General features: G+C 35.1%; 1 protein-coding gene across 6 annotated transcripts in view; it reads left to right on the forward strand.

The window, feature by feature from the left end:
• The window catches only part of LOC134530623 (E3 ubiquitin-protein ligase KCMF1-like), a 56,714-nt gene extending 42,913 nt beyond the window's left edge, over positions 1 to 13,801 (forward strand). For all 6 annotated transcript variants that reach the window (XM_063365621.1, XM_063365623.1, XM_063365624.1 and 3 more), the window contains exon 7: positions 11,952 to 13,801. In XM_063365621.1, the coding sequence (XP_063221691.1) occupies positions 11,952 to 12,680 (729 nt within the window). In that variant the 3' untranslated portion in view covers positions 12,681 to 13,801. The remainder of the gene's footprint in view (positions 1 to 11,951) is intronic.
• The last annotated feature ends 6,322 nt before the right edge of the window (positions 13,802 to 20,123 follow it).

A 20,123-nucleotide genomic window follows, 5' to 3' on the forward strand; every position in this document is an offset into this window, starting at 1 on the left:
AGTTTTTTTTTGATCGTAGCCTCTTGTGCGCGTTACGATGAATAAAAAACAAAAGACATCACCAGAAAGCGTCCCATTCAAACAACATTATAAACGGGAATGGGAGAATGAACTGAAATGGGTGAAGCCTGGGAGTAGTGTTTTCCAGGCGAAGTGCACAGTTTGTAATTCTATCCTTTGCGTTTCCAATGGAGGGTTGAAGGATTTGCACCGTCATGGCAATACTGAGAGCCACAAAAAAAATCTCAGATGTGTTGAACAAAACTCTTCGCTCACAAACTTTGTGATTAAAGATGATAATGGGAGTGTTGATGCGGACTTACTGTGGGCTAACTTTGTTTGGAAAACAATTTGCCCATGAACCTGAGTGATAGTTTCACTAAATTAGTAAAGTGTTCCCAGACAGTGACATTGCTAGAAATTTTCGTTGTGGTCGCACAAAAACTGGCATGATCATCCAACAGGCATTGGCTTTTTCCGAAGAGGAAGAAATCGTCAATGTCATGAAAACATTTTTTACACTCTTAATTGATGAGTCTACTGACATAACAGTGCACAGGCTGATGATTATTTTGGCCAGATAGTTTGTTAGTCAGCAAGTAGAAACACACTTGTACAAGGTTGTCGCTATTGAGGGCAAAGCAACTGGTGAGAACTTATTTAATCTTGTAAATAAGTCATTTCAGAAAGATGATATTCCTTGGAAAAACTGCCTTAGCATGTCATCAGATGGTGCAAAGGCTATGGTTGGGGAGTTTAACTCAGTACTTTCGCGAGTTAAAGGGGAACAAGAAAATGTATGGTTTCTGCATTGTACTTGCCATGTTTCCCATCTGGCTGCATCACATGCCTGTGGTGCACTACCAGGTGTGTGTGAATAGTTTTCTAGAGATGTGTATACTTATTTCAAGACATCTGGAAAACGCCAAGATGAGTACAGACATGTCCAGCAGTTGCTGTAGGTGGAAGAACATAAGATTTTGCGTCCTTCTTTCACCAGATGGCTGGCACTACTTCAGTGTGTAAATCGTATGTTGGAGCAATGGCCAGCTTTAACTGAATATTTTGATTCAGTTGATGCAAAAGAGAGCTCTTTGGAATCTGTACAAAGAATCAGATCTACACTACAGTCATGTTCAGCCAAACTGTACTTTTTCTTCAAGCAGTGTTGCCACGGTTTGAAAAATTCAATTTGCTGTTCCAACAAGAACGTCCGTATTTACACAAGTTGTACAGCGAGATGAGTACACTGCTGCGACAAACAATTGCAAGTTTCGTCCAGTTTGGTGTGATTCAGAAAAGTGATCTAACCTCCATTGATTTTCAGCGTTCAAACCAGCTTTCAGATTCATCCTTATTTGTTGGGCATGCAACCCGTACGTTTCTGGCAGAAAATGAGATTCCTACGTCTGAAAAAATTGAATTTTTTAACAATGTAAGGGAATTTTATGAGACTGGAACAAAAGAATTGTACAGACTTCTTCCTGTGAATGATGTAGTTCTTAAGAACATGATGTTTTTGACCCAACCAAAAAACATTGTGGGGAGTGGAAAAAGATGGAAAAACTAGCCGAAGTTTTCCCAAATGTAATTTCTGATGGAGAACACAATTCTCTGAATGCAGAATTTTTTGATTACACGCTTTGGGACTTACCTGAATCCATTAGTCCACACTCAGACGCAGTTGATGTATTTTGGTACAAAGTTTTCAAGTACGAGGAGAACGGCAAACCACGTTTCTCAACCTTGGGCAAATTAGTAGGGGTGGACGAGATCCCGAAATTCGGGATAAAAGTCGGGGAAAAAACCATTCCCGAACTTCGGGAAAAAATTTTCTCTTTGGGATAATACCTCGGGTAAACAAAATTTGTTAAATAGTAAAAACCTTCGTCGTACTAATTTTTATATTTAAAAAATACGTTATGTATACCTACGTATTAAACGAACAAAGTACAAAGACATCACAAAAAATAAACTACATATTATAAACAATACCGAAAATTTAATACTCGTTCATAAACATAGTTTAAAATAAATCTCTGACTAAATAAAAAACTCAATGTTGAATATTATTTTTAAGTTTGGCGAATCTTTGCCATATTTTTAGGTTATAATTTGTCTTGAAAACTAACAAGAGCATCAATTAGCAGTGTTGCCAAACACGTAATATTCGAAACGCTAATAAACTGAAAAACGCCATCTTGGTTTCACATGTTTATGCCATTATAAACGTCTTTCATAAACATCAGAGGGTTTTACGTTTTAGTAGTTGGTCATTATGTAAGAACGAAAGTGAACAATTAAAAACAAGTGGTATTTTTAAAGTACACGTGAAAATTATTTCTTGTAAATTACAATTAATAAAAATGGGTAGTGTATACACTTGTGTGAACGATGGAGCCTGGCATTCCAGGCAGTAGCAAAAGTGAACCAGGTGTGTCTTCTGCGCCTATTTGGAAGTTCTTTTAAGAAATTACCAAATAACAAGTTGCAATGTAGTACTTAAATTAACGAGTGAGCATGTTTCTTCATGAAAATTTTAAGTAGAGTAGGACACAAGATGTTTGTATTTATTACATTTTATATTATTTGTATTTGTGTCTTTCCTTTTTTGTGATTTGTACTATAAATGTGGATGGTTTATTTTAAAAAAGACTTAATAATACGCACATTTTAAAAGTAAAAATAATTTTCTGTACATCAAGCTAAGAGACAATTTACTGCTCTTGCTCCGGATCCCGAAAATCTGATGTATTTCCCGACTGAATCCCGTCCCGAAGTAAAAATGCTATTCCCGTCCACCTCTATTTTGCAAGAGCAATGATGATACTCCCTCACAGCAACGCGAGTGTAGAGAGAGCATTCAGTCAGCTCAAACTAATCAAGACAGCACATCGGTCATCTTTACAGGCACAAATGCTGAATGCCTTGATGCAGGTTTCTGTTAGGAAGTGTGTAGCTGAGTTTAAACCTACTGCTGAGTTGAGGAAAAAAGCAAGAAACTTAATAAAATAAGTGTGTTGTGAAAAACAGTTATGTGAACACTGACTGTACAAAATATAATCCAAATATTTTACATTATTCTGCCTACATACTTTTTCATTGTTACGTAAAGACATTTTGTTGAAATGACTATTTCAGTTGTACTATTTTCCATAATAATAAGAACTTTGTTTGAACCAAAATGTTATAGTAAGAACAACTGATTTGGTTGTGTGTATTTATTTCTTAATTAGTATTTTAAGCCTACTGGTTAAAGGAACAATAATAACTTATTAAGTATGTTATTTTCTCAAACATTACTTCATTTGGATGGATATTAGTTTTTAAGAAATTTAAGTAATAAAAATTTTTCAGGGTCAAAATACTTATTTTGTCATCGCAAGGATTTTCAAGGATATGCTTGTCATATTTTCAAGGATTTTCAAGGATTTTTGGATGTTTTGTCAAGGATTCACGTTCATGACCTGGTGGCAGCCCTGGTTTAGGACATTGCTATTATAGACGGGCCTTTATATTCGGACCAATACGGTATTTACGTGGCTGTTTTTTATTTTTCGTGGTGGTTCCAAGAGCTTCGGTTTTCACCAGCTTCTAATGTAATTTCGAAAGTATGTTTTTATACATTCTAACTAACATAACCGCTATGTATTTTTATCGTTTACAAAACCGTAAAAATTGTCTGTTTCAAATATTTTATTCAATGTTAACCTTTTTGTTTTTATATACTTGTTTTGAGTATTGAAGTTAATCACAGAGTTTTTCCGGTCATATATGTTTGAAGTACAATGAAATTAATTTCCCATGCTACAAATTTTTTTTATCCAAATATTTCCATTGTGGTAACCGAAAGGAAAAACAATAGATAACAATTATTAAATATTATTATATATCAAATAAAAATTCATGTCCTCAATAACTCTTAAAAATACTAAGTGAACTTTTTTTTTGTGGTTTCATTCACAGAAAATATCTTGTATAAACTAAATACAGTAAACTCTCGATTATCCGGGCCTGGATTATCTGGTTTTCGGGTTATCCGTGCTTGATTTTTTTATGAAGTTGTAATAAAAATGACGGGGTGTAGCTAGGCGCGCGTGCTTTTTTTTTTTTTTTTTTTTAACTGCTTCAGACCCTCGTTCCCCCGGCACCATCACCCGTCAATTTGTCACACTTTAAACCAAAAAGGAATGCCTTGACTGCTGCTTCCAGCTCAACTTCCCCCCCCCCCCCCTTTTTTTTTTTTTTTTTTTTTTTTTTCATTTTCTTTTTAAGCGTTCTTTTCACAGCGCCCCGCCACGCAAAAAAAAAAGTCCCTCTACCTCTTTTACCTTCCCACACTCCTGACGGCTGTAAGAGGCATTTTTCACGCAGTTATTTACATCAGTTCTCCCAGGCACATTTGTTTTTGTAATCATGTCTGGTAAAGGAAACGTAAAGTGCTGACAATAGCAGAGAAGTTAGAAGTTGTGGACAGGTTAAAAAAAGGAGAAACTGCCGTGAAATTAGCACAGGAATATGAAATTGGAATCCAAACCGTGCGAGACATTAATAAAAGTGAATTCTTTGAGTGGCGCATCTCAACATAGCGGCGGTATCCCTGGTTCCTCCACACAACTAGACAAAGGAAATTTTGTGAGAAAGCTCAGATGCTATTGGAATATTGCATCATTAAAACCTGTAAAGCTACACAAGAAAAGTGCTTTTTTTTTTTTTTTTTTTTTCCACGCACACGCACGCAACGAGGTCTTACACACGCACAAAAAGGGCTCTCGTACACACATGGGGGGAGGGGTGGAGAGGGGGGTGGTTTAGGAATTTCCCCTCTACCAGCCGAAGCAGCCAGTAACACCTAGTAGTCCAGGAAACCAAGACTTAAAAAGCCACAAACCTGTGAAAAATTTGTCCAAAGCTGAATTTTTGCACAGTTGTAGATTTGACTATGCTTAATGACATACCGAAAGTTTACCGCTGTAGACCTTGTGCGTATCACCGAAAATTTGCATTTAAGTCCTAGATGACAGCGACTTACATCAGTCCATTAAAATGCTACCCATTTGTACAGTTTTTAATTTAGACTGTCCATAAAACTACTAAAATAATCTTGAGACTCTAATACAGCTATTAATGTTGTAAAAAGCATAAATTTTTAATATTAAAGATGTGATATGAAGCGATTAATTCATGACATATTATTTTTTATCTTTGCCACTCAGATAAAAATACTATTTACACCAATTTGAAGAGTCCAATGCGAAAAATGTCTAAATAAATATTTTTGGTTATACCTTTAGCTTTAAGACAGTATATTTATAAATAGTCTAACGTAATTAGTTGGCTCATTAAAGCGGCCCGAGCGTTGCAGTGTACTGCGGCCGTACTGATCTCTCACGGCCACCGCCGTTCCAGCGCGGCATTGCGACACACTGCGTACTGCGACACTCATTCAACTGGGTCTTATTTAGGGATTACTTAAAACATAGCTAATTCATATGAGAGGGTGTATGTTACATGTAATGAGATATGCATTTTTTTTCTTATATGAATGTTTTTTGATACAATAAAATTAACAATAAACGATTTCTGCTTGGAACTTGTAAATGAAAAACTCTAGAGGACCTCTGGTTTTATATCTGCATGGATTTATTATGTTTCAAAAATTTTATTATTAAAAATTATTTTTTTTAGCAACAATTTTTTTTTTTTATTTCTGATACATCGTTTTATTTTCGATCAGAACAATGCAAAATTTTAATGTAGCCTGTATTCGACAAAATGAAAAATTATATATTTACTTCTTTAAAATCTGTTTACTACATAAAAATTGAATAAAACGATACATCGTAAATGTACTCTAAGTTTTTTTTTTTCACTTTTACAAAATAATTCCTATAATAATAGGTTTTTTTTCCAGAAAATAAATAAAACACGAGTTGTGTTGTAAAACGTATAGGTAGCATTACATATTCAGGGTTTTTTTTAATAAGTTAATGTATTTGAGTGCTGCGCCTAGCTGACGTCGTTGGATTGCTAGTGGCAAAGAGCGGTGGTGGATGTTTTTGCAAGAGTTTGACCGTATTTTATGACCCTACCTGTGAGAGGGTGTTCGTACCAGAAATCCTAACGGTTAAGGAAACTATCCATTCTCTGTAGTCACGCACGGGTGTGCTACTCGCGCAATATCGTCAAATATCACAACTTTCCGGGACGTTCGGTCATTTCTCGGTTAGCTCTGGTTTCACCATAGTAAACGGAACAAAATCTTGTCTGTAGTGATTTCATATTCCTATTACCGTAGTAGTATGGCGTTTGAGGACAAACCAAGTTTACTGTATACTGGGAGCCTACTTAAAAAAAGTATTTATAGAGTTATTAAATTATTTACGAAACACAATTTTGTGGATCGTTTGGGAAATTATCATTTAGGACTTAACTGCTCGTTATTGGTGTGATCACAAGGGATCATCGGTAAACTTTTGACATGTTACTAAGAAACGTTTATTCTACAACTGTACAAAGTTTCTGCTTTGGGATAATTTTCCATATTTCTTAACAGCGAAATTCGTCCCGACCCCAAGCCGACTTCGGCAACCTCACAGTAGTACACACTACACGGCTCGGATAGCTTCAGGGGTCAAACAGATTGTATGAATCCCTTAACAAATATACCCATTTAAAGAAGAATAAATATGCAACAACGTTTATTGAAAGCGATTTTCACGTAGGGCTCTTTATATTTATGTAAGATGTATTAACTTTTCCGTAAAATTGAATGAAAATGAATTTATCAACTTTAAACTTTTAAATTGTCTATTTTATATAAAGATGTTAAAACTTTGTACTTTTTATCACTATCCTCAGATAGGGCAATGTTTCTAGATTATTTTGGGTTCCATACTGTCAGTCTACTCCATAAACTGCATTTGCAATATCCATTATTGTGGATCATTGCAAAAAATTGTCATTTTGGGATTAACTGCTCGTTTTTGGCGTGACGCACTAGGTTTGCAATGGTAAACTTTTGATATGTTACTGAAAAACGTTCATTCTACAACTGTACAAAGTTTCTTCTTTAAGATAATTTTCCATGTATTATAAACCTTTGTTTCTTTACAGCGAAATTCGTCCCGACCCGAGCCTACTTCGACAACATCGCAATAGTATACACTACACTGCTCGGATCGCTTCAGCGGTCAGACTAATTGTATGAGACACTTAAAAAATATACCAATTTAAATATGAATAAATATGCAACAACGTTTACTCTAAGCGATTTCCATTTTGGGCTCTTTAAGTTTATGTAAAATGTATTTATATTTCCTAAAAATTGAATGAAAGTGATTTCGTTAACTTTAATGATTTAAATTGTCTATTTTTTAGAAAGATGTTTAAACTTTGTACTTTTTATCACTACCCTCAGATAGGGCAATGTTTATAGATTATTTTGGGTTCCATACTGTCAGTCTACTCCATAAACTGCATTTGCAATATCCATTATTGTGGATCGTTGCAAAAAATTGTCATTTTGGGCCTAACTGCTCGTTTTTTGCGTGACGCACAAGGTTTGAAACAGTAAACTTTTGATATGTTACTAAGAAACGTCCATTCTACAACTGTACAAAGTTTCTTCTTTGGGATAATTTTCCATGTATTAAAAACCTTTGTTTCTTTACAGCGAAATTCGTCCCGACCCGAGCCTACTTCGACAACCTCGCAGTAGTATACACTACGCGGCTCGGATCGCTTCAGCGGTCAGACTAATTGTATGAGACACTTAAAAAATATACCAATTTAAAGATGAATAAATATGCAACAACGTTTACTGTAAGCGATTTTGATTTTGGGCTCTTTAAGTTTATGTAAAATGTATTTATATTTCCTAAAAATTGAATGAAAGTGAATTCGTTAACTTTAATGATTTAAATTGTCTATTTTATAGAAAGATGTTTAAACTTTGTACTTTTTATCACTACCCTCAGATAGGGCAATGTTTCTAGATTATTTTGGGTTCCATACTGTCAGTCTACTCCATAAACTGCATTTGCAATATCCATTATTGTGGATTGTTGCAAAAAATTGTCATTTTGGGCTTAACTGCTCGTTTTTTGCGTGACGAACAAGGTTTGCAACGGTAAACTTTTGATATGTTACTAAGAAACGATCATTCTACAACTGTACAAATTTTCTTCTTTAAGATAATTTTCCATGTATTAAAAACCTTTGTTTCTTTACAGCGAAATTCGTCCCGACCCGAGCCTACTTCGACAACATCGCAGTAGTATACACTACGCGGCTCGGATAGCTTCAGCGGTCAGACTAATTGTATGAGACACTTAACAAATATACCGATTTAAAGATGAATAAATATGCAACAACGTTTACTTAAAGCGATTTTCATTTTGGGCTCTTTAAGTTTATGTAAAATGTATTTATATTTCCTAAAAATTGAATGAAAGTGAATTCGTTAACTTTAATGATTTAAATTGTCTATTTTATAGAAAGATGTTTAAACTTTGTACTTTTTATCACTATCCTCAGATAGGGCAATGTTTCTAGATTATTTTGGGTTCCATACTGTCAGTCTACTCCATAAACTGCATTTGCAATATCCATTATTGTGGATCATTGCAAAAAATTGACATTTTGGGCTTAACTGCTCGTTTTTGGCGTGACGCACAAGGTTTGCATCAGTAAACTTTTGATATGTTACTAAGAAACGTTCATTCTACAACTGTACAAAGTTTCTTCTTTGGCATAATTTTCCATGTATTAAAAACCTTTGTTTCTTTACAGCGAAATTCGTCCCGACCCGAGCCTACTTCGACAACCTCGCAGTAGTATACACTACGCGGCTCGGATCGCTTTAGCGGTCAGACACATTGTACCAAGCTCTCAACAAATAAACTAATTTAAAGTTTAAGAACTTTGCAACTACTTTTATTTAATGTTTTCACATCAGGCTCTACGTGTTTTTGTAATACATATTTTCATTTGTGCCCTTTTTTCAGAACAACTCTCTTCTAATATTATTGAATAAATATCATATTTAGTCAAACGTAGTGAAAGATTTTTAAATTTAATCATTGAGAATAATGTTTTGAGTAAGTTTTGGTTTGCTATTCTGAAAGTATACTATAGTAATTACGTTGTTGTGCCATATTGTTGAGTGGTCAATAAATTATTATTTAGGACTTAACTTCTCGTTTTCGGTGTTCCGCGCAAGGTTAGCGGAGGTAAACATTTCAAATGTTGCTAGAAAACTTGAATGTTACCACTGTTTTAAATTTCAGTTAGGAGCAAATTTTACAAAGATTAAAAATCTTTGATTTCGTGGGAGTGAGAGTGGCCACAGCGCTTGCGGCTGTGACTCGGTCGCAGTGCGTAGACGACATTGATAAGCTCGGGAGTCTCTAGTGATCCTATAAATTAAGCTAGACTTTTGAGAGATATGTCCCTGTAAAGCTTAAGAACTATACAACAACTTTTGTTAAAGAAATATTTGCGTAAGACCCTTTATTTTTAAGTGAATTGTCTTTTTATTGCCTTGACTGATGTAAAAAAACTTATTTCATTAATTTAACATTTTTTTTCTTACCTTTAATATTAACTTTTAGAACTTTATTCATTATAAATGTGAGTAGTAGTGCTTTAAGATTATTTTCATATATCTATCGAGAGTCTACGGTTAAAAGTGCGAAAATGGGAAGCATTTTAATGAACTGCTGCAAGTCGCTGTCATCTAGGACTTAAATGCAAATTTTCAGTGATACGCACAAGGTCTACAGCGGTAAACTTTCGGTATGTTATTAAGCATAGTCGACTCTACCACTGTGCAAAAATTCAGCTTTGGACAAATTTTTCACAGGTTGAAACCTTTGTTTCCTGGGCTACTAGGGAGGGGGAGGGCTTCTTGATACCGCCCAGCGAGAGAGAGAGACAGAGAGAGAAAGGGAGCTAGTTGTCTGAGTTGGGTCTGCCGCCGCTCTCCCTCCCATAACAAAGGGGACAGGAGAAGGATGGCGGCAACACAGTGCCAGTATTGTTTACGGTCCAATAAGCTGAGACAGGGTATACAAAGCCTTTGCTTGTACTCATAGAATTCTACTGAAGAGACACTCTTTTGCCAGTAAATACACCATTTTTAAGTTGTGAAAGGGATTATCGGGTTTTTTTTATGGGCATTCAATTATCCGGGCATGGGAAGGTCCCAATTAACACGGATAATCGAGAGTTTACTATGAAATCCCGCTATTGTTCAGTGTGGTAACATATAAAATATATATATTACAACTATTCGACTTCGAAACTATTTGTATTCTATTCAAAAATTTTAATATTAGATTCGAAAATATTCGACCATCAAAATCCACTACCACTATACGCACACCCCTATATACAGCAACCGACTGCATGATTGACCTCTCTCTTCTCCGCTCTCTACCCCTTTCTCCCTCTTTGTCCCACTAGCAATAGCATACTAACTGCTGCTGGCTATGTTTTGACAGCTCAGATGCATGTGTAAATTTGCCTTTGTGACTGACAAAAAAAAAAGTTTACCTCACATTTGCCCTTTTTACACAAGTGCACATGCATTTGAGAGGGGGAAAAGAAAAAGGAATTATGTATTTCTCTTGGCTTTAATTACTTTTTGTTGATCGACTTTTTTTTGTTAAGATTCAGTTGCACTTTAGAATAGATTTTATGAACAGTTGTTGACAACCCACAAATATATATATATATATATATATATATATATATATATATATATATATATATACACATATATATATGAACTTCTGGTTTGTGTAAAATAAGTAAAAGAAGATGTTGTGCTAGATCCCAAAATTCGGGAAAAGTTTCAGTATAGCTACGATTTGTTTCCCGTCGGGTAGGGAATTCATATGTAATGTTTTTATTTTCCATTACATATTGATAGTTTCGTTTAAAACATAGCTAAAGAGCTTGTATGGATCAGGTAGAAAACATCTGGCTAAAACATAAGACATCAGGACTCTGTTTTCATTAAAACCTATGACATATTTTTTGAGTTGATATACACAGATGCATGTCCACCCTTTCGCCCTTAGTTCTAATTTCCACTGGCAATGTTTATCTTGACTGCTCATGAAAATATACTTTCCCACGAGTTGACTAAAAGACGCTTCACAGCGTAATAAACCTACGCCTCTTTTTCACCAAGCTCTGAAAACAATGCTCAGCTGGCTGCCTCCCCGTCATCTCTGCATTCCCCTTCTCCAATCTTGTCTCGAAGAGCCGAATAGGACTAAGGACTAAGCGATCCTCAGATTTTTAAAATCTAAAACAAGTTAGTTCTAGGAAAATATCAAGTCATCTCATTTTACATTTTTTGTGCTAATGCACAGTAAATGTATTTTCTTATACATAGCTGTAGGATTGTTACATTTTTAACCTCAGTTGAAGCAAACAGCATAGTAGCGATTAGTTAGCAGGAATTAACATGGTATGTACATACAGGGGGTGCGGGGAAGTGTTAAAAAAGTTTTTATTGTATCACTCTTATGGAAATGATAAGTGCATATATACATACATACACACACACACAAAAGAGAAAATTATTGAAAGTAAAATACGTAAATATGTTAATCATGGAAATTGGTAAATCCCGGGTATGTTAAAAAGAGGTTCCCTTGTACAATGAAAATTTAAGTATTTCAGTTTCAAAAAGCTTACCAACGTAACTGATTGAGATTTTCCAGCTTAATGTTCTGCTTGCTGGTGAAGTTTAGAAACCATTGGACATGCCTGAAACTAGTTTCTATAATTCTATTCTCCTATAGGTAATTTTGTCTTTGAATACTTTATTTTATTCAACATTACCTTCAACATCAAGCTCTATTTGAACTAAGTGAAGAATGGCAGTCAGTTTATTAGTAATGTTTGTGTTTACATGAAGTAAATTCTTCTGGCAGGGTGGGCGTCAACAGGCAGAGCGAGTGCCCCGCAGACAGATACAGACGGCATCATCGACCAACTCTGCCGCAAGCAGCGGAGCAGCAGGAACTGCCACCAGCTCTCACGCTGCCAACTCAAATGATGGCAACAACCCGGGAGGCCAGGGGGCTGCTGGCGGTCCACAGTTCTTGCTGTCGAGCTGCCTGGACGTGCCCTTGTCGGACGCGCAGCTGCAGGCCGCAGAACAGGAGCGAGCGGACCGCAGTGTGTTCGTGCAGGAGCTCGTGCTGGCGACACTGTCCGAAGGAGCCTCCACGCTCGCCCCAGACGGTGCGGTGGAAAGGGCTCCCGGCGGCGCAGCGATAGTGCAGTCGCCACGTTCGTCCCCGTCCTCTCTCCCACTGCCACCCCCACTCGTTCCCCTTCAGCCCATCCCCTCCAACCCACAACTTAACGCGACCAACTCGGGCACGAAGCGCTTGTCGCCTCGAGGAAACTCGACAGGAGCGCGGCACCAGCCACCCGTCCCGCACGTGCGCCCCAGCATAGCACCACAGCAGCCCCAGATGCAGCCCCTGAGGCTGGTGACCGGGACGGGCACCATCAGGGAGGTGGTGGCATACGCAGGGCGCGGGAGTGCTGTGCGGGGAGGGGTGGGAGCAGGCTCCCCGGGGCCCACTCGCAGGAAACCTGTCCGTGCTGTGGAGGGCAGGAATCAGTCCACAGAGCCTCCGCCACCTCACTAACATCGTGCTACTCATCTCTAGTCCCAACATTTAGAAACCAGTCCCTTCATCCTTTTATTTTTTTTTTCCTTTGCAAATTACCCTTGTTCTGTTCCTATCCACGTTTTGTCGAAAGTTGGTAAGACTGCTTGTCCACGTGGCTATGGGAAGAAAATCTGCCTCGTTAAGACTTGTATATCTTGCATTTGTTTCAGCTATGTTTGGGAAGCTATAATAAATTTAATGTACAGGAAAAGATTCTTGTATCATTGTGTATTTAAGAATATAACTTTCTAATATATATTCTGTGTAACTAGTGGATTCATATGGTTGATTAATAACTTTTTTGACTGAATGTTTGTAGCCCTAAACAAAGAAGTCAGATGTCAGTCTGACCAACTTTTGTGGCCTGGTGTAAAAAAAAATAGCTTGTTACTTGTGTGGTGTGCAGTTAAGTGTGTTTGAAAAACTTTGTCTGAAACAAATATATATAATTAGACTGTGAATACTTACTTTAAATATTTAGAAACAATTAAATTCAGTTGTGTTGATGATTTTTATCTTCTCTTATTTTTGTTGATTTATTGTTTGTATATGTGTGTGTATGTGGGGGCATGCACACACATGAGTGTACCACAGTGATATGTAGTTTTCTGAGCGGTGCTTCAGGACAAAACAGTTTGCGCAAAGAGCAGTGGAATTTTTTTTGGTGATATTTAGCCTTTTATATTTAATGTTATAGGATAAAAGGCAACAGGATGATACAATGAACACAACTTTGTAAGCTTCCTTATTAATTAAAAATTTTTTGTTCTTAAGGTATGTAGTCTGCAAGATGCACCATAATGTCCAAATTTTACAGTTATGAGAAGAAATTTAAATTAATTGGAACTGAGTTGTTTATTTAAAGCATGTGTTTATTATTCGTAATAAATATTGTAACAATAGTTATTAAAGATGCTACAATGCCGTTTGCTCCCTGCTTTAATTTTTGTTTGCATTATTACCTTAGTATATTAATGTGAGGGGCAATTTTTGAAGGTATTGTATAATTTATTAAAATTATTAACAGTGTCTCTGAATTTTTTTTCTGTTCTTGAAAATTTAAGTAATAAAGAGTAATATCAGTGTACATGCACATATATACAATTTACTCCATTGATTTGACTGTACCAAAACTATTAGCAAACAAATAACCTTTATGAAATGTATATACCATAAAACCTGATGTTGAATTGATATCTTAATTTATGAAAGCATACATGAATACAATAATCAGATTTTTTTTTAATGTTATAAAATAATTTAAATAAAGAATTTTTAAATGTATGACTGTATTTTTCTAACATCATACAGACAAATTAGTTTATAACTAATTTGTTTTGGAGTTTATACTAGTGATGGGTCGATTCCAAATCTGGAATCACTCGGTTCCGTTGATTTCACTATAATAGTGGGATTCAGAATAAAATGGTTTTGGAATTGACCATGACCGATTATTTCTTTGTTTTTGTATGTTTGCAAAATATATTATCTACACAACGTAAGAAAATATAAAGAAATTGGACGTATATATATCATTCTTAAGCTACATTAGAACTTAATTTTTACGTAACTGGGATTTACGAATTCCGATGATTAACATATTTATTTACTTGCACTGACATTTTCCCTGCTTTAAGGGAAAGAATTTCCCGCAGGTTATGTTGCAGCAGCACTGCATTTAATTGTAAACCTTCAGAAATTTTTAGATAGAAATAAAGTTAAAAGAAAGTAATGTAAATTTTGTGTAAAAAACGTTATTTATGTGGTCACAGCAGCTACGTTTACCAATGTAAACAACCTAAAAATTTTTGTGCAATTTCCATGGTAAACCATACGGCAAAGAACCAAAACTTTGGTGACATAAACGCGAAAATTAAATTGTTTCATATATCTTCCCATTAAACTAAGAATTATCAATGAAATAAGTTTTAATAAGATTTTATAAAAATAAACAGTGGATTACTGGGCCCATATTAAAATAAGTTTAAAAGCAACATAACAAAATTGCTGTAAATATAGCGTCCTTGAGCATGTTCAGCCATGATTGTTTTACATTAGAAATATTTTGGAAAGGCAGTTGGCAGCACTGAATTTCCAAATGCTGCTGAAACGTTTGTAATTTTTTCTATTACTAAACATAAACAATCATTTTGAAAGTAGTTGTGTTAGTTTAACAGAATTGTTCCCGATAAAAGTCTGAAATGAATTAAATGTTAACACATGATTTTTTGAAAAGTCTAAATAAAATTGTTTAAGAAAATCTCACCATAAAAAGAGGACATTTTGAGATACTTCAACATGCACATATCTTTCTTACTCAAGAACCGAAAATTTCTTTTCTTTTAACAATTGTGAAGAACTGCAGGACTGGATGGATTTATTGTTTTCAAGAAGTGATATAATTAAGTTCTAGTTGATAAATTAAAAAGTAAGCATCTCTGACATTTTATTTAGTTTGGTGTATATTTGTGTCTCATAGTTTCAATCATATTGAGATTAAAAAAAATCATTTTACTCTTTATTTATTTTTTGTCTTGTTCCCTTGAAATATGTAAAAATGAGGTTCTACTGTAATTTTATTTGGATCATTATTAAGTTACGCTTGAAAATAAAATTCTTAACCTAATCGCACAAACTTTTTTTTTTTTTTTTTTTTTTTTTTTGCAATAAATACATTGATATGATAATGTAAGGTTTGTAAGTTATAACATTTATTCCAATTTACGTCTTAAGCCGTCTTTGATTGTTGGCAGTGTTCGAGCATGTGTTTCGTCTGTGTGTAAGGTTAAAAGGCCTAATTTGTGCTAGAAATTCAAGGTGGTAGTAATTGAGGGTAATGAATATTCTTTTTAAAATCATGTAAGATTTATATAATGTTAATTTGTGCACAGAAAATGAAACGTAATGCAATTATATTTCTGGTATAAACTTTTTTTATGACCTATATTATTCTGTTGAATGTCATAAAAAAAAATTGGAATCTGCCCTTTAATTTTAGAATCGAAAATGGAATCGTAATCGATAAATTGTAGGAATCGGCCCAACACTAGTTTATACAGTTGCTTGTTTATTACTTGACTATGATTGGAGCATATGCACTTATTGAATTCATACACGATAGATTTCTGATCATTCACCGCAATTGAGGAGAGCGTTGTTCAGGTAATAAAAAATCAGAGCTTATCCATGAATTTAATGTACATGCGATACATAAACCTAATAAAGCATTTAAACATTTTCAGCTTGCACTGTTGTAATTTATTTTGTTTTTTAAAGTGAATTTTTTTCTATAAAAAATAGTTGCACAATTGGTTTAGGAAACATTAATTTATTTAATTACAGGATATCATGCAAATAAATTGATTCGTACGGACATAAAAAACCTACATTGACCACAAAGTAAGCATAAACACACTGTCAAGCAAACATTTTATGTGAGCGGCCAGTTCCAAGAAAATAGTGATTATATTGAGTTTTTGTAAAGGCAAGATACATCTTGTGTTTCAGATACTTTGTCAGCCATTTTCGTCTACATTTTCTTTTCCTACAGTGCAGGATGTGAGAGAATTCAACTGACAAACTTCGGATTCTGGTTCATCAATAAATATAAATTTAAAACACATGTAGGACATAGAGTCTAAGATACTTTTCAAGGCCGTTATACACCTTTGAAGTTGCAGCTTGACAATTTTTTTTATTAAAGAAACTATTTATAAAGAAACTTCCAAAATTCTGAGTATATTAGAAAGTTCTACATACACTGTAAATATAGTCACTAAAGTAAAACTATTTAATGGAAATAATTTAGTTTTTCACCCTTATTTCCAACTAGCTGCCCGACCCGGCTTCACACGGCTATACTAATGGAAAAAAAATTAAGCCACATCTCCCATTTACAGTAATGGTAAATTAAAAAAATTCAGTGATTATTTATTACAATGGTGTATAATGTACCGGAGATAAAATGAATAGCACCGATGGTTTCCCGACTGTGCACACAACGTACAACTGATGTACCCGTACTTCGCTACGGCAGTCTACAGGCAGATCACTCTTGCACCGCTCATTATACATGCCCCTCCTTGTGGGTACGCCACTGCCGCGCGATGCCCGTTGCCATGGAGACGCAGAAGGCATGAACAATGCAAAATCCTGTTCTCATGCAGACAAAGTACCCACTGTTGCCTGGTTTTAATCACCCATGGGATCTAATTTTCGGAAAATGTCATCCTGCGTAACATAAGGAACATTACTGTGAAGTTTCAAGTCTGTAAAATATATATACTTGAAAAAAAGGGCAATAAAAAAACAAATTAAACACAGAGAGAGGGAAAAAAACAATAGGTTTGCGATTTAAAGTGATAAAAAGTATTTAAATACTAATTGAACTCTTACGAGGGTACTGATTGCTTCGTTGTTAATATCACACGGGTGTTTTTTATTTTTATGGGAAAATTAAGAATGATAAAGCATCTAGTGCGTGGCAACAATGTTAATAGGCAATAGGAAATAAACTTCTAGCGCCTGCGGCATTGTCAACACACACTTCGTACGTGTACTGCATGTTGTATCTAACCCCCTCCAATGCATTTGATTCTAAATTGGACTTTTAGTAAGGATCCCTAATGTTATTGATAATATAATATAGCCTATAGCCTTCCTCGATAAATGTACTATCCAACACTGAAAGAATTTTTCAAATTGGAACAGTGGTTCCTGAGATTAGCGCGTTCAAACAAACAAACTCTTCAGCTTTATAATATTAGTATAGATGAATGTTTGTGACATGGAGAAATAATATGGTTTTTAAAGGCTGATTATGTATCTGTGCGTCAAAAGTAAGGAAAAAAACAGCATTGTTGTACCCCACCCTTTAGCAAATAACTACTAATTGAATTTTTTGATCTAAATTATTAGTAGACACCTGAGGCAGAGGTGCCTCCAGGGCCGGGCAAGTCGGGCAGCCAACCAGAGCCCCGTGATAAGCAGGGTCCCGTGCCAGTACATTTTCATTGTAGGCAGATTTCAAAGACTGACTATTAAAGCCATTACCATGGAGCGACTTCTGAGAAAATAACATACCTAGTTTTTTGTTTCCTGGTCCCTAGACCATCGTCAACTAGAAAGTTCTATGTGTGTGTATAGATGAGAGAGAAACAAACATTTTTATGGACATAACTGCCGTTATTTTGGACAATTCACATCGCAACTGATAGATAATATATTGTATATATAATATATTATAGATAATATATTATTATATATTATATATATATATAATATATATATAATTATATTTATATATTATATATAATATATTATAGATAATATATTCTCAGGAGTTCGTTAATGGGCAAAATCAAACTAAAATAATAATGATGTTACTATAAAACCATCATTTGGTAAAATAAATATTATCAAAACATTTAAACTGTAAGAGGTAGAACAAACTGTGATTGAAGGGGGAGAAAATTCATAACTACCGTAATAAGCACATCAAATCAATTTTACTTATTGGTAAACCTTATAAATATGATCTAAAACTTTTGTTAGAAATGATTTGCAATTTATGGTAAATCATCTTAAGTTTTAACTGAAACAGTTTTTGATAACAAAATCCATTTCTGTAAAAAAGTTCAAATAAAAGTTCATAAATTTGTACCTTTTTCACTATTGAATATGTTCTTTTTATAAACATTAGACGTCGTACCTCCTATGATTGTAAAGTTCGGTCTCCACCCCGCTAGCGAAATGCACCCTTGCATCACATCTAAATGAATCAAGTTGGTGATTGTGTCCACAACTAAGTAAGTGCTCCGTACCATATGTTAGGCACCTTATGAGTAGAGTACAAGTGTATTTAATTCCCCTAAGAATGTATGTGTGTGTGTAAAGTCATAATATTCACAAAAGAAAGTGTTTCATTAAGTATGCGTGTGACCCCTGGTTTGACGAACGCCTTAATAATTTTAGCAGCCCCAGGCTCACTGAGGAGTAGCCCACAAGTGACAAAACAGTCTCTGGTTTGATTGGTGTTTTTAAAATAAAAAATTACAATATAGGTAATATGCACATATTTAGACCTGTTTAGAGTTGTTTTCCATGTGGGTAATTTAACTAAGTAAATTGTAAGATGTTTTGACATCAAATTTTACATAAAAAGTTTATTAGTGCTTTATGGATGTGCACGCGAGGGTTCTGTCCGTCCCCTCTCCTGCTGCTCCCCTCATGCTGCAATCTTCAAGAGTTTGCGGTAAAAGGCGGATGTGACAAGTCACATGTGGAAGCTGTAACGCTTAAATCACAGAGTTCTGCGTGCCAGTAAATCAGTAAATTGAGGTAGTAGTGGCGCGTTGTTGTGTTATATATTGTTGGGTATACAGTCTGCCACTCGGTGATATATATTCCGCTGTGTGGTTACTGTGTTGCACAATACAGTTGTGGTAGTATTGTGTATACTGCTGTTTGTGTTGTGGTATTGGCAGTCAACCCACTTCAGCCACGTAAAACACAAGTACTGCAATAGATATAATAATCAACAAAAACACAATCACCTATATTATGAAACCTTAAGAGTTGGACAGGGATGGTTATCTACAATGAACCACATACTGATTTTTTTTTAAATAGTTTTTTATTTGGCTCCCGAATTATACATTTTCCAATATAAACAAATACCAAAGCTATTAGGGTAGCCTGCAAAACTTATGATTGATGAAACAATAACAATGGGTAGTTGCATGGCTAACAATGTAAACAAGATTCGCTTAGGCTTTAAAAAATATATATATACCTAGTTCAATACTTTAATAACACAAGGATAAGTACCTATTCTGTGTCAGACGAAAGCAAATTAAAAACTGGAAGTTAAGTCGGACACACTCACAAAAACAATATCACATTATGGTACAATAGTTTCTCAGGGTTAGTGTTTTTGATATTTTAATTTTTCCTGCTAGCAGTAACCCAATGGTAGGCACAAAATCTATTCAAAAGACCACTAGACCAAATTAGAACTATATCAATAGCTTGTTTACAAAATGTCAATTGGACACAGACCGTCGTCAGATAATATTAGATGGTTGTATTTCTATTGTTTATGACTTATAACAGCCTAACAAGGAATTGTTACCTGCGGTGCGCTGTGGTATACACAGTTGCCAGCATAGGAAACACCAGTAAGACAACCAGTGTAGCGATATACTTACGACTATTAATGCATCGCACTCACACACACGCACAGTCCTATAACATAGAAGCCCAAACTATCCTGTATCGAAGGTTTGGTTATAAGATGCTGCACGTCCCTAGGTCTACAACAAAGGCAGTTGCTATTTAAAAAATTGTAAGTTCACAAAGTTGAAATATACCGCTGAGTGTCGCGGGTTCAATCAGTGGAGATACGAGGAATTCCCCGAA

Source organism: Bacillus rossius, chromosome 3, assembly GCF_032445375.1.
Source record: "Bacillus rossius redtenbacheri isolate Brsri chromosome 3, Brsri_v3, whole genome shotgun sequence".
Classification (NCBI taxonomy): Eukaryota; Metazoa; Arthropoda; class Insecta; order Phasmatodea; family Bacillidae; genus Bacillus; species Bacillus rossius.